This window comes from Orycteropus afer, unplaced genomic scaffold (genome assembly GCF_000298275.1).
Source record: "Orycteropus afer afer isolate SDZICR_OR568_19922 unplaced genomic scaffold, OryAfe1.0 scaffold00217, whole genome shotgun sequence".
In the NCBI taxonomy this organism is placed as follows: domain Eukaryota; kingdom Metazoa; phylum Chordata; class Mammalia; order Tubulidentata; family Orycteropodidae; genus Orycteropus; species Orycteropus afer.
In genome coordinates this window covers 1140979-1156435 of record NW_006921804.1, presented here as the reverse complement: position 1 = coordinate 1156435, position 15457 = coordinate 1140979, and the positions used below count along the sequence as shown (strand labels likewise).

At 52.7% G+C, this 15457-nt stretch overlaps 1 protein-coding gene across 1 annotated transcript; it reads right to left on the bottom strand.

Annotated features, from left to right (window-relative positions):
- Positions 1-4072: 4072 nt before the first annotated feature.
- NES (nestin) lies at positions 4073-12123 on the bottom strand. The gene is made up of 4 exons (XM_007948426.1): positions 11341-12123; positions 10167-10291; positions 8168-8241; positions 4073-7920 (listed from the first exon to the last, which is right to left on the bottom strand). The coding sequence occupies exons 1-4, from the start codon at positions 12121-12123 to the stop codon at positions 4073-4075; spliced, it is 4830 nt and encodes a 1609-aa protein (XP_007946617.1).
- Positions 12124-15457: the final 3334 nt, after the last annotated feature.

The following is a 15457-nucleotide window of genomic DNA, read 5'->3' as shown; positions in this document are numbered from 1 at the left end:
CCAATATCCACCTTCCCCTGGAGGTCACAATTTCCTCCTGGATGCTCCATCTCAGAAAATGGTGCCACCATCCCCCAGCTGCCCAGGTACCACCACCCCTATCTCCACTGGCCTATCCCCTCTTCTGCTCCTGCTGTGGACTACCAAGTCCTGAGATTCAGCTTCCCTTGCCTATCTTTAATCCATCCTCTCTCCATGTCCTCACTGCCATCCTCCCCTGCCTGGACCCCTGCAGTTGCCTCCCTGACTCACTCCTGGTTGCTCCAATCTATCCTCATATGGCAGCCAGAAAGTTTTACTTAAAATGCACGCCTAGTCCTGTCACTTCTTTGCTTAAAACCCTTTACAGACTCCCCATTTCCTTATAAAGAAGTCTGTATTCACTGGCTGTCTGGTGAGGCCTCGCCCACTGACCCCTGAGACCTTCTCCAGTCTCATTGTGGACTTTCTTCACTCTTATTCTGCACCTTCCAGCTGTTCTTGCCTTCTTTCTATCCCTCAAACACCCAAACTCAAGCTCTCCCTTCTTTTTCTTCTTCTTCTCCTCCTCCTTCTTTTTAATTTTTATTGTGATTTGGGTGAAAGTTTGCAGAACAAATTCATTTTCCATACAACATTTCATACACATTTTGTTTCATGACATTGACTGCAATCCTCATAATGTAACAGCTCTCTTCCCACTTTCTCCCTATGTTACCTTTTTCCTGTGCCCTTCTTTCCTATGGAGCTCTGGTGGTGTAGTGCCTAAGGCATTTGACTGCTAACCAGAAGCAACAGCTGTTCCTCAGAAGGAAGGTCGGACAATCTACTTCTGTAGAGATACTGCATCAGAATCGAGCAGTGAGTTAGTTTAGTTTTTTCCCCATGTATTCCTGCCCTCTGAGCTATTTTCCTGTGCAAATACTGCCTTTCTGATCTCCTGTGGTTGATTTTTCTAAGGAGTCCAAGCTCTCTTCTTGCCTCAGGGCTTTGCACATGCTGTTCCCTCTGAGTGAAATCCTTTTCTTCTCCCCTCCACCCTTTACTGTCCAGCTCTCACTCATCCTTCATGTTCTGAGGACCTCCTCCCACAGTCCCCCAGCCAGATCAGATGAAGGCCCCTGCTCTATGCTCCCATAATGTCCCGCACCTGTTTTCAAATACAATTGCCACTCAGAAGCCCTCGTTCAATTAGAAGGTAAAGCCCTCTGAGCTAGGAAGCATGTTTTTAGCTGTTACTGGATTCCCAGTGCACAGTGCATGGCACATAGTAGATTCACAGGAAATATATGTTGGAAAATGACAATTACCTTTACGCTATCACCGGGAATATCCTGTTACTGTCTAAACTCATTACTCTTGCTGCATTGTCAGACTATCATTTCCAAAGAGAACATGGCCTCCCACTAAGCACTCCCTTTAGGAAAGTTCTCTTTTGTCTAATTTACATCCTTCCCCGTTTGGGCTTATTGACAGAGTTCTGTTTGGGTGTTCCTGGGTGGGTCAGCTTAACCGCTCAGCTGCTAATCAGAAGTTTGGCAGTTCAAGTCCACCCAGAGGCACCTGGGAAGAAAGGCCAGATGGTCTGCTTCTGCAATGTCACAACCACTGAAAGCCTGTGGAGTGCAGTTCTGCTCTGACGCACATGGGGTCACCATGAGTCTCAATCGACTGGACGGTACGGGGTAACTAACTGGGGAGTTCTGTAGAGGACCAGGGACCCGGGTGTGGGGAAGATAGGCATGCAGGCATAGGGAAGAGGCTTGGCTCAGCCTCTGCCCTTGGCTCTTATCCAAGTGAGGGTGCCCAAGGGCTTGGGAGAGTAAGCACAGAGTGCCTCTGTCCCTGTGGAGGAGCAAGGAGGGGACTCTACTTTCCTGGATGATAGCCTGGTGGGATCAGACAGAGTCTTGTTAATAATGGGTACAGGAAGGAAAGAGCGGAGGTCTTGACCGCCAGGAGGGTGGGGTGGGGAGAGACAGGATCCCAGATCCTAAGGGCAGGGTGTGTGTTGTTGTTGTGTTGTTATGTGCTGTGGAGTCGCCCCAACTCATAGCGACCCCTCCTTGGGTTGCTGAGGCAGTATCACTACGGAAGTAGATTGGCCAACCTTCCTTCTGAGGAGTGGCTGGTGGGTTTGAACCTCCAGCCTTCTGGTTAGCAGTCAAGTGTCTTAGGCACTATGCTACCAGAGCTCCCAGGGTGTGTGTTAAGGGGGTAAAATGAGGCCTGGGTGCATGTTTTTAGCTGTTACTGGATTCCCAGTGCACAGTGCATGGCACATAGTAGATTCACAGGAAATACATGTTGGAAAATGACAATTACCTTTACGCTATCACTGGGAATATCCTGTTGCTGTCTAACCCCATTTCTCTTGCTGCATTGTCAGACTATCATTTCCAAAGAGAACATGGCCTCCCACTAAGAGATTAGGATAGAGGATAGAGATTAGGATAGAGATTTCTAGATGGAGAAGGAGAAAGAGTGAGACAGTCAGGGAGGCTCCTGTCCACCCATCCTTGGTTTAAAGGTGTGAGTGGGGACCCAAGGGACTGGGACTTCCAGCTCTCACCTTTTCCCGGCCCTCTCTGCCTTGGACCCAAGGGGAGGAAGAGCTGGCTGCTGGATTTGGATTTCTCTCTAAATATGGAACATTAGTTTGGCAGCCCCCATCCTATCTCCACCCGGGGATAGTTAGAGCTGTTGCCAGATCTTTCTTCCCTGCTGAATTGAGCTGAAAAGTGGTTTCTATTTGGGTATCCTGACTTCAAGGCCTTCAGACCCCACCTAATCCAGGAACCCCTGGGCCCCTCCCTGCTGTACACAGGGACCCAGGGAACTACCGGGAAGCAGAGGGGGGCGGGTATGGGAAGAATCTGTGGTTGAGTGGATCACAGCTTTAACTCCAGTTGTCAGCATGATACTCAGCACATTCCCTTGTTCTCATCCTGACAGCATCAGTCCATTGCCCTCCCCCTCCCCTTCTCCTGCTTTAGTATGTGGGAGAAGTCCTACTGTACCCCTAAGCTGCAACACTCTGGCTTCCCCTAGACTTCCTCCTGCTCTCTTTATCCCTGGCAACCCCCCCCCCCCCCCATTGAGTGGCAGAGAGTCTGAGGGTCAGAAGCTAAATGCCTGACCTGAGGCCACACAGCCAGCCTGAGGCAGCACCTCCCTCTCTGCTCACCCTGCTGTGACCCAGCTAGTCCAGCAAACATCACAGGCCAGACAATTGTTTGGATTTGGGGGCCAGGGGGCTTATTATGCTGGCAGCACTGAGGGGCCAGTGGGGAGGGCATGCAGGAGTGGGGATGGCCCCAAGGCCTAATCCCTGTAATCAGCAGTGCTATGGGCAGAGCTGATGACAGGCTTGATGAGGCACTGAGGTTACCTGGACAGGCTTCCCCTAGCCAAGCAGGCACCCCCAGGTCCTCCTATCCTCAGGAGGCAGCCTTTCCCCAACACTGGCATCTCCCATTTTCTCCTCCACAGTCTCCCCTCCATTCTTTTTGCTCTTGTGCTGGTCCCGAGAACACCCCTGCCCCCTACCCCCAAAATAGAAAAGGAAGAGTCGACTCTGGAGGACGCATTACTTTATTCAGGAAGAGATGAGCCAGGCAGGACCACATATGGCAGGGGGGAGGGGGGAGGTTAAGATGCAGGAGTACCCCTCACCCCCATTAGCCATAGGCCAGACAGCCTAGGAACTAAGGGCTGCTGCCGAGAGGAGGGTGCCAGGACTGGTGAGACAAACACAGCCCCTTCCCCTCAGAGGAACCACAGGGCCTCTTGTTTCCTCCAGTCGAGGAGATGGAAGAGAAAGGAGTATATAGAAAAGGGGGCCTAGTGCTATAGGGCCTCAACTGGCTTAAACCTCAAGGGACAGTACAGGCAGGATGTCTCACTTTGCACGGTTCAAGGGGCAGGTTTTTATTCCCAGAGCTTGGGAAGGCCCCTTTTCTACACCTCATTTCACCTTGGCCAGCAGCCAAGCCTCTCAGATAGAAACCCTAAGTTAAGGGTACTGCCCTAAGCAGGGAGGGGGCTTGGGGACAACCCTCCCCCAGGCCCTCAGTGCAGGAGGAGGTCTACTCTAGTCTTCCCCTGAGGACCAGGAATCTCCATCTCCTTCCCTCTGAGTGAACTTCAGAAACTGGCCCTGGCCCAGGTGAAGAGGAACCCCTGCCCAAGGGGCCTTCAGGGCATTCCCCTCTTCCACCTCTAAGGGGCTTCCTTGATTCCCTTCGGGGTCTGCTGGCTTCCCTGGCCCTCCTTCCTCAGACTGTTCCAGCCTGTTCACTAGCCCCCCATTCATATGCTCTGATTCCTCCTCCCAGCTGGGACCTTGGCCGTTGACACCAAGGGTTTCCTCTGTGCCCTTGTGGCCCGTGTCCTCCACCCCACTGGGCGTTTCCAGGGGGCCAGAGACTTTGTCCTCCTTCTCTAAGGAAACCAAGTCAGATGCCTCCTCTGAGCTGGAAGGTTCAGCGCTGTCCTGGGACTCAGTCTCCTGGGCAATCATGGGAGCATCAGCCGCTGAGCCCCTTAAGCCATCATCCCAGGGAACACTGGCCCCCCCAGTCTCAGATTCCACGAGATCCCCTCTCTGTGGGCCACTCGGGGTCTGTAGGCTTCCCACAGAGGACCCTGGTCCCCACCGCCCAGCCCCTGGCCCCTTCCTCTCTTCCTCCTCCTCCTCCCCTTCTTCCCCACTCTCTTCCTCATCCGCAAACCCATCAGACTCCTCATCCCGATCCCAGGCTGCAGGCTCCAGTAGCAGCTCGGGCACCTGTCTCAGGGGTTCTGCCACCTCCCCAGGGACCCCAGGAAAAAGAGAAGCCTCTGTCCCTAGGTCCTCAAATTCCTCAGACAGGTCAGAACCATGGCTGTGCCCCTCCTCCTCCTCTCCCTCCTCTTCTTCAGAGAGATGGGCCCCAAGGTCCTCAGAGGCCAGGATGGTGGGTTCCCAGCTTTCCTGCCTGGCCTCCTCCTGAGGGGAGGGCCTCTCCTCTCTAGCTGGCCCCCACTTGGAGGAGGCTGGAGACCCGGGGAAGAGGACCAGGGGAGTGGAGTCGGGAAGGGTCTCCCCTAGCTCATCGGCCTCACTCTCTTCTCCGCTCTCTTCCTGGAGGCCTTCAGAGATTGCCCCAGAACCCAACTCCTGCTCACCTTGTAGCTTTCCTGGGGCCTCAGCCCTATTTTCCAGCCCTAAGTTAGCTTCCTGGTTCCCCTCAGTCTGGGGTTGGGCCCCAGGGGTATCTTCAGGGAGTGAGGTAGGCACACAGGGCTCAGTAGGCCCTGAGCTGGGGGCCTCCGGCACTGGTTTTGCATCTTCCACAGCCTCCTCTGGCTTGGGCTGAAGGGCATTGGTTCCATCAAGACACAGAGTCTCAGCAGGGAACCCCTCCTCTGTCCCCCAGGCTGCCTCAGACTCAGGTTCCTCCCAGCCCTCAGATTCCTCAGGCTTCCGGGGGTCTCTGCTCTCCCGGGGCAGTTTGATGAGTTCTGACTCCAGAGAATCTGTCTCCTTTAGGTCCCTCCTGGGCTCTTCTAAGCCCTGGACTTTCTTTGCCTCCAAACCTTCCTCCTCTAGGGGCAGCTCTATCACTTCTTCTTTGGCCAGGTTGCCTGGGTCCTCCAGCCTTACTGCCTCCTGCTCCAGTCCCTCCTCAGCTCCCACAGCAGACTCTCCCATGGCTGTCTCTGACCCCAAGGGGACCTGTGTGGAGACTGGTGCATCCTCTGGAGCCATCTCCTCATCTCCTAACATTGGCTTTATGACCTCTGGCATCCCCTGGGGAGCTCCGAGGCCTGGGGTCCTCCCCTGATCTAGTTGCCCTTCAGGGTCCTGGAGGTCCTCAGTACCTCCTTCCCCCTTGGCTCCCTCAACTGGGACCTTCTGCTCTTCAGGCTCGGGGCTCCCTGGGTGCCCTTCAGCTGTGTTCCCCGCCTCCCCTGCAGCATCCAGCTGTAGCTCTACCTGCTCTACGGCCTCCTCTTTCCCATCACAGCCATCCTGCTCCCTCAGGCCCAGCTCTGCTTCATCCTCATTTTCCACTTCAGTCCTCTCAGGTGGGGGGTCCCGGCTTAGTTCTTGGTCCCCCTCCACCACATCTTCCCAACTCTGCTGCTTTACAGATAGTGGCAGCTCCTGTCCCTCATCTTCCAGAGATCTTAGTGAATCTTTATTTTCTCCCTTCTCCAGGTTCCCCTCCTCTTCCTGATACCTTTGACTTTCCTTGTCCACCTCTTTTGAAGATTCCAAATTTTCTAGGTTCCACTCTCCCAGCGATCTCAGTGGTCCTTGACTCTCCTTTTCTAAGGGTCTCAATGTCTCCTGGATCTCTTCCACAGATGGCAGTGGTTCTTGAATATCCTTTTCTAGAGGCTTCATTGTCTCCTGATTCTTTTCTTCTAGAGACCAGAGTGGCTCTTGAATTTCTGGAGGCTTCAATATTCCCAAGACCTCTTCTGCAGACTTCAGTGATTCTAGATTCTCTGTTTCTAAAGATTTCACTGTCTTTACATTCTCTTCTTTTAGAGATCTCACTAGCTCTTCTTGATTCTCTTTTTCAAGAGGCTTTGATGCCTTCTGGTCCTCTTCCCCTAGAGACCTCAAGGGCTCTTGAGTTTCTTTTTCAAGAGATCTCAATGTTTCTTGCCTTTCTTCTTCTTGAGACCCTAGTGGCTCCTGATCCATGTTTTCTAAGATCTCCTGATTCTCATCTCCTAAAGGCTTTAGTGACTCTTTATTCTCTTTCTCTAGAGGTCTCAATATCTCCTGGTCATCCACTTCTAGAGATCTCAGTGGTTCTTGATTCTCTTTCTCTAGAGGTCTCAATGTCTCTTGGTTCTCTGCTTCTTGAGATCTCAGTGGTTCTTGATTCTCCTTTTCTAGAGCTTTCAAGGACTCTAAGTTCTCCTCTTCCAGAGACCTCTTTAATTCTTGATTTTCCTTTCCTGGAAACAAAAATGTCTCTAGGTTATCATCAAGAGACCTCAGGAGTTCTTGATCCTCCTTTTCAAGAGATGGCAATCTCTGTGGGTCTTCTTTTTCTATAGGTGTAAGTAGTTCTAGAGTTTCCTTTTCTAGAGATCTGACTACCTCCAGATCTTTTTCTTCTAAAGATTTCAATAGCTCTTGATTCTTTGTTTCTAGAGTTATTTGTGTCTCTAAGTTCTCTTCTTCTAAAGACCTCAGAGAGTCTTGATTCTCCTTCTCTACAGATCTGTGTGTCTCATGGCTCTCAGACATTAGTGGCTCTTGAACCTCCTCTTCTAGAGACTTCAGAGTTTCTTTTTCCAAAAGCCTATGGGGCTCCTGGATTTCCTCCCTGTCCAGATCTCCCTCCTCTGGCCACGTTTCCTGTGGTAAGCTGCTCCCTACTTTCACCTCTATGGTTGCTTTTTCCTCTGTCAGTCCCCATATTTGCCCTTCACCTTCCTCCTGGGGTAAGCTGGACACTCCAGACCCACTGGGCTCTCCATCTTTGGCCTCTAAACTAGGGTGATCAGGGTTGAGGGGTGGGGCCAAAGAGACATGATCCTCAGGGGACTGGCCTGGCCTGGCATCCTGCTGCTTGCCCCCAGGTTCCTCTGGTCCTGGAAGGATGCTCGCAGAGATGGCCACCTTAGCTTCAGCCTGCAGGGACTCTGGAGCCTGTTGTTTCCCACTCTGTGACTGGACCAGGGAGAGAGGGGCTTCCTGGGCTCTGATCTCTGTAGCAGGGCAGGGAGTCTGGGGTGTGGGTGGAATGGGGGTACTGGCCAACGTGGGGGTACCAGCCTGGAGGAATTCCTGGCTCTTCAGAAAGGCTGGCATAGCTATCCTAAGGGCATCAGGTAAGGGTGAGGTGAGGGGGGTTGGGCTTAGAATGGGGAGCAAAGGTTCCAGACGCCGGCCTTCTGGGGTCCCAGGGAAATGCAGCTCTGGCTTTGGGTCTGGAAAGGCAGAGGGGGAAGAAACAGGATCAGTCTGTACTGTCAGGGACAGAGCCACAATGCAGCCACCCACTTCTGGCAAGAACGTCCATGGCCCCTGCCCCAGATCCCCACGGACAGAATGCTCACTTTGGTTGGAATCAAAGCATCAAGACTGGGACTAGTGCCTCTCAAGAAAGGAATAGGTCTGGAGTATGATGAGCAAGGAGGGGTAGAGTCTGAGGGGGAACCTAACCCCTCCTCTTACCCTGGAAGCTGAGGGAAACCTTGGAAATGCCGCCAGGTGTCTGCAGTCGGGTATTCTCAGCCTCCAGGAGGGTCCTGAAGAGAAGGAGGAAAACCCGGGTCAGCCCTCTGCCCACAGGCAAAAGTGCCTGGAAAACTCAAAGCTGAGCTTCATTGACCCTGACATTGCAGGCTTCTTCACTTCACAACTATCACACAAAAGCCACATACAGGGGTAAGCTTGGCTGTGTACATGAAATCAGTTATATATCCACAGACATCACACTTGGTCACACAAATATTTGGGACACAGAGTTGGGCTCATAGTCACAGAAGTAGATTCCCACAGTGGCATGTGCACATGCGCATACGCACACTTAGACTTGTCTCCTCCTCCCCATCCAGGCCAATGACCTCATCCTCAGTATGGGGGACCGATTCTCATGCTAATTGATGCTGCCATTGTCCAGGCAGCCATCTGGAGGGTCTGAGGAGGGGGGCTTCCTAGGGGAAGTGGGAATTCGCAGGCTGTTCCCATGGGATGGGCTCCCCCCTCCTTCCCCGGGGCTCCCAGAGCTGGTCACAAACAAAAGCAAATGAATTCAGTCCTCTCTGTCCAAATCCTTTTCATGCCTCAAAAATCAGCGGTTAAATTCCTTGGGGCCTGCCCAGACCCTTCCCCTCAGCGGTTTGATTGGGGATCAAGGTCCTCATCTTGGGATCTCAAAGTTTCCCAGATCCCAGGCCCCCCAGGGCAATGGAGGTCTTTGGGTCCAGGCCCCTGCCTCAGTACCCCGTGGGCAGACTGGGGAGGGAACAATCAATTCAACAAGTTGTGCTGAACATCTTCTCTCTGCTCTTGTTCTGAGTCTGCTTTTGTTGTTGCTATCTGCCATCGAGTCAGATAGGCTCATAGCGAACCCTCCTTGGGTTTCCGAGGCAGTATCACTACAGAAGTAGATTGCCCAACCTTCCTTCTGAGGAGTGGCTGGTGGGTTTGAACCGCCAGCTTTCTGGTTAGCAGTCAAGTTCCTTAGGCATTACGCTACCAGAGCTTCCTGAGTCTCCTTAGTCCATCCTATGTTCTTACCTCTGTCCTTCCCAATGCAACATCATTCCCTCTGAGCTCTGTCCTCTGTGGTGGTGGAGCCATTCTCTTCTTCCTTTTTTTCCCCAGATCCTGAGTTCCCCTTCTCTGGATCCTGTCTCTCCTCATCTCCTGAACCTGTCCTCAGGGCCCCTGCCTTTTTTGCCAACGGATTCTGGGGGCCCCATCCTAATAGCTTATCCAGCCCTGGCCTCCTCCCTGTGGACCTGATATATACAGCCCTTCCTGAGATGCAGAGCCCCTTCCCTGAGCTCCATGACTGGATTCTCCCCACAGCCAATCTGGCCAGTTTCCCAGTACAGACTGTGGTTTTGCCTAAGGCCACAGAGCCAGTGAAAAGCAACAGCTCCTCCACTGAACAACAGGGAATGTGGGCAATGGAAGGGCTGGGCAGGACCAAGTAGGGCTTGAAAGGGGTCAGGCGCCATGGCCTTCAGGCAGGAAGGGGCCTTGAAAGTCACCCAGTCCAGCTCGCCTCCTCCAGATAAGGAGACCTAGGCCCAGGACAGGTGGCAAGTCAATTCGACAACCCCACACCTCCAATTCCTCCCAAAGCCTCCATACCCTCAGTGTGAGCACACACAGAGATGCAAGCCTTTCAGCCCTTCAGGGAAGGTCTGGATTTAGATGGACTACATGTGTCCAGTCCTCTCTCCTGAGGCAGTTCCACTCAGCAATATCATGTCTCCTTGGGTGATTTCTTAGGCACAGGACATCTCTCTAGTCTATAACCCATGGAGAAAGCAGGAGGGCTCAGGTGGGGCATGTCCTATTGTGGAAGTGATTGGCCTTGGGTCACAGAACCTGGTGGTGGCAGAGCCACTGCCACCCCTGGCTCTGGGTCCTTGTCAGCTGAGTGTCTAGCATATATGTGCATTTCTGTATGACTGGGTGGGCTGGGGTCAACCTGCACCTGTATGTGGCCACCTCCAGGCTGAGGGACATCTTGAGGTGTGCCAGCTGCTGCCGACCTTCCAGGACCTGGGCGATCTGGTTCTGCAGGCCCTGTTTCTCCTGTTCCAGGGCTTCCACCGCCAGCTGGAGAGCAATCCAAAGGCAATCAGTGAAGGGGGAAGGGTCCTTCCTGCTAAACTAACTGACTTCTCTATAGAAGCAGGTCTCTTGTAATCCCTACCCCAGTTCCTGCCCAGAAAACCCCCTCTGGAGCCTCTGAGATGAGCACAGTGGCCACTCTCAGCCCTCTCCCACGGTCTGTGGTTCCTCCTGTGAGGAGGCTGATTAAATGGTAGCACATGCTGCTCAGAATTCAGCTCCCACAGGAAGGGGGAGGCATGCGAGGGAGGAGAGGGATGGGTTACAGAGAGAAGGAGAGGGGGAAAAGTGGAAGCAGAAGGAAAAAAGATTAATCAAGAGGCCTGGAGCTTGCAGGACTGGAAGCCAAACAGCCTCAGTCCCATCACTGTCTCTTGCTCCTCATCACACTCCCACCTAGTCTACTTCCCACATGTTCTGGAATCTTTCTCTCTGAGAGGAGGGGTGGGGAGGTGGCCATGGGGAGACCTCTGTCTGGCCCAGGCAGGAGGCTGTTTTCTCAGCTGCTGGTCACAGCTGTGCAGCGTGAGGGGGAGCAGCTGTCCCAGGCCTCTGGAATGCAATCCAGGGAGCTTAGAAACTGTGACATGAGAGAGGGGATGGTAGCCATCATCCAGAGCCCCTCACCCCCTCCTGTCAGAGGGAGGAGGACTGTTAGGAACTTAGAGATTCTGAATAGTCAGACTAGCAGACAGATAGCTGAGAAGGAAAGTTCTAGGTATCTTCCGAGTAATAGCAGATGTGGGGAAGAGGCCCATCAGGCTATCACAGCAGGAAGGTGCCACTAAAGTGCTGTGTAGTGGATAAGAGGGTGGCTGCAACGGAGTCAAGCCTCAGGAAACCCTATCATTCCCACCCCAGTCTCCAAAGGGCTGCAAAAGCCTAGGCCTGCCACACCACGGATGGGTTCCTAAGACGTGGTCCCAGAATAAACAGACACTTCCTCCTCACTCCTGCTCCCTTCCCCTGAAGTTCTCTGATCCCCATAAGGACTTCAGGGAGCCTGGCCTCGCCAAGGCCCAGAACTTCCTCACCTGGAACTTCTCAGTGGCCTGAAGCCGCTCCTTCCAGCGGCCCTCCAGCCTCTGCTCTAGCGCAGCCCTGCGCTCCTGGAGGCCCCCACGCTCCGCCTGCAGCTGCTGCAGCTCCAGGCGGCCCTCACGGGCGCCCTGTACCGCACGGCCCAGCCGCTCCCGGGCCTGACCCAGCGACGTCTCCATGTGTGCCACGCGCTCCTGGTAGCCGCGCACTGCCCCACGCCACGCCTCGCCCAGCCTCTGCGCCAGCTCCTCCACCTCGGGGGCAGGCGCTGGGGGCCCACGGGGCGGTGCGGGGCCGCGGGGGAGGCAGGCGGCCTCCGCGTTTAAGCTAGCGCGCTCCTCCTCGTGCGCCGCGCGCAGGGCCTCCAGCTCGCGCTCAAGATCAGTGGCCTGGGTGCTCAACCAGATCCGGGAGCATTTCTCAGCCTCGACCGCTCGCCGACTGCGGGCTGCCTCCTCTGTCGCCCGCTCCCTGGCTAGACGCTGCTGCTGACACCGTCCTGCAACACCTTCCAGCTCTTCCGCCAGGTTGTCGCGCGCCATTTCGGCCGCGTGCTTCTCCCGCCAGCGCTGATCCACGAGGGCCCGCAGTGCCGCCAGCTCATCATCCGCGCGGGCCCGCCAGGAGGCGTCCGCAGACTGTGCCCGAAGACCCCTGAGCTCTGCGCTCAGCAATTCATTATGCTCCTCCAGCGCCTTGACCCGGGACAGATAGTTCTCTAGGCGCCGGTTGAGCTCCCACATCTGAAAAGACTCCTCCCCCAGGCAGCCCTCCATCCTGCTCGTCTGAGCCACGGAGGGTGGAGAGATTCAGGGCACCGGGAAACGGGACCAGTTCTCAGAGTTCTTAGGGCCAAAGGGTAGAGTGAGCGAACGTGCCAAACACAAAGCCGGGCGGGGCGCTGGTAGCAGCCGGGCAACAGTGAGTCCCGGGCCGGGCGAGGCTATTCATACTCCCGCCAGTCGGGCGGGAAAAGGGGCGGGACCCAGACCTTAACCCCTTAGAGTTCAGAGAAATGGCGCCAGCCTCTGTCCTAGTGTTGCTGGAGTGCTGAGGAGTGGGCCCAAAGGAGGAGCCGTGGCTTGGAGAATCCGATCGGATGGGGGAGGCATTCTGATGGCAGAGGCCGTGAAGAGAGGTTATAACCTGTCATAAAAGCATTTGATGAATGGGACGGACCCTGTGGAGGGCCAGCCAGGGGATTCAGGCCTAGGCAGAGGGAGGGGGGCGCATGTCTCAGTTATTCAGTACAGGAAAGGGCACAAAGGCGGTATCACTTATATAAGATTCCGTTTCTGCGTGCATAAAATGGGAGGAATGATAGAAACCTCATGGGACTGCGGAAAAGATGGATGTGGCCACTGTTTTTGTAAATTGCAAATGCTCACCTTTGTGAGATACTGAGGGGGTAGCATTGGAGAGGGAAGCTGGGAGATATTGTCTGGAAAACAAGAACAAAATCTGATATTGGGAGACACACACATGCACACACAACCTAGTGCCTCAAAGTTTCCTTCAGGAAACACACCAGGCAGAGAATGTCATGGGTTTAAGAATGTCCTTCCCATTATTCACCTCCATTCATCCTTCCACCTTTCTCTATTACCTGAGGCTCACATACATACCCACTTAACCTAGTGGAAGGCCTCCTGCAGTTCCCAGGGAAGAGCACCTCATCCTGTCCCCCACATTAAGAGATTTTGGGGGAGCAGAAGGTGCCCCCTGGTGGCTTACAAATCAAATCTCAGAGCAAGTAGAAAGAAGGGGCAGCTCTTGTATTCACAAGTTGTATTCACAACTAGCCCAAGTTTGTTGAGCCTTTATGATGTGTCAAATCCTGTGCTAATGTTTTACTTACATTATCTAACTTAATCCTCAAACAGCCCTTTGAGAGCTCTACTGTTCAGGAAACAAATAACTGGCTATCACTAGGCTCAAGCTCCTCCTGAGAGTAGCTGGGAAGGCTTTATGGAGGAGCAGGTGCTTGAGCCTAGTGATAAGGCACAGGGTGTGTAGAATATAGAAGAAGCAGGAGCAAGAGGAGGAGATTCAGGGACAATGAGACAGAGGAGATCTTTGGGGCAAGGATTCCTGCTCGCGTAAATCTAATTCTGACTCCTAGTGACCCAGTAGAACAAAGCAGAACTGCCCCCATATGGTTTCCAAGGCCGTAATCTTTAAGTAAGCAGACTGCCACATCTTTCTCCTGTGGAGCAGCTGGTGGGTTCAAACTGCTGATCTTCTGGTTAGCAGCCAAACATTTAACCACTGCATCGCCAGGGCTCCCACCTAATTTGGTAAAGGGAATTAATACTTATCCATCCCCTTAGGTTTGTTCACAGGATCAAATGAGACCAGGTAGAGGGAAGTCTTGGTACAAAGCCTTTTTGAGAACCATCACAATGACAGCCATTAAGCTGTAGAAATCCCTCCCTCATGAACCACTCTCAGTAAGTTTGGGAAGTGTGGGGAGCAGAATCTCGTGGGGGAGAGTGTAGTGTTGATTTTCCAAAGGCTGGTTCCCATAGCCATAGCCTAGCGAAGCTGATATCAGTGCTTAGAAGAGTCTAAATAGAAAACAAGTGACTTGAAGCAATTAGAAAAAAAAAAAAAAAAAAAAGTCAACCTCCTGCAGGACATCAGGCACTCAATGAGCATAAAGTGGGCCAGGAGGCCTCCTTTCTTCCCTCAAGGAGGGTTACCAGAATTTTTGTGAGGCCTTGGTGGTACTTCTTATTGTGTTCCTGGTACCAGGAGGGGAATGTAGTATATAGTGTGTGGACACAAAGTCATCCCCAGAGATGTCCATGAGCAAGCTAAGGAAGGCTCTGTGGGCTACCCACAGGGTTCTGTCCTTCGTCCTAACTATTAAAACTTTTTAAAAAGACTTGAATGAAACATAGAGGCCACATTTGTGAAATCTACAGATTATGCAAGAACTGAGAATTAGATTTTAACTGAATGGAAAAAAACGAACCAGATAATTATGAACAGGATAAATATAAAATTCCATGTTTGATTTTTTAAAAAAATCAACTGCATAAGAATGGGAGACTAGAAAACCAACCAAAGAGCATGTCTAATGAAGAAGATCTGGGGGTTTTAGCAGACCACAAGCTTGGTATAGGCCAACACTGAGAGGTGACCATCTAAAAAACTAGAAAGGGTATAAGTGATAAATAGATGAAAGATGTCCACATTAAGGTAGTGACATTCCTGTTGTCCTCCACACCTAGAGTATGATGGACCTTGAAGGGCTTAGAGTTCATTCCAGAGGAAAATGACTAGAAAGTAAGGGGTATTGGAATCATGTTTGATGAGAAGTTTCTAAACAAACTCATGTCTCAAGATTGAAGCTAAACTCTCCATTTAATCATAACAGGCTCTGAGTATCACACACATCTTATAGAAAGTTGTCAGACATACTCTGAACCCCTGACCCCTTCCTCAGGCTCTGTGAGAGAGAATAAGTGGGGTGTGAAGAGGCTGGGTGTAGCATCACTGGCATAGAGAGTGGCCAGCCCATGAGGAAAGACTATGGCTTTTCCTCTTCTCCTTAGAGCATAAGGGTGATAACTCCCCAAGGGGAGTTGGCTGGGGCTTCCAAGGGGGTGACTTCTCAAGGTTGGAAGCCTACCTTGAAGATACATTGGCATCCTACTCCTGGGAAACCATCTTTTAGGGCAGAAGGCTTGCTCATCTGCCATCTGGAGCTATCTGAGTGAGGGGCACAGATCTTGAAGAGATGGTCCAGGTATAAAGAGGGCCATAGTGAGGGACATGTGAGATTCTGAGGTCAAGAGGACTCCCTGAAGGGAGTCCCCCTCGGGGAAGCCAACTTTAAGCATCACCACCTACCTCCAAGGGAGGTCCTCATGTGAGCAAGGTTGCCTGTTGTTGTTGTTGTGTGCCATCGAGTCGGACCCAACTCACAGCGACCTCTCCTTGGGTTTCCAAGGCAGTATCACTACGGAAGTAGATTGCCCCATCTTCCTTCCCAGGAGTGGCTGGTGGGTTTGAACTGCCAGCCTTCTGATTAGCAGTCAAGTGCCTAAGGCACTATGCTACCAGAGCTCCCGAGGTTACCTGTGTTGTTATGTTGTTAAGTGC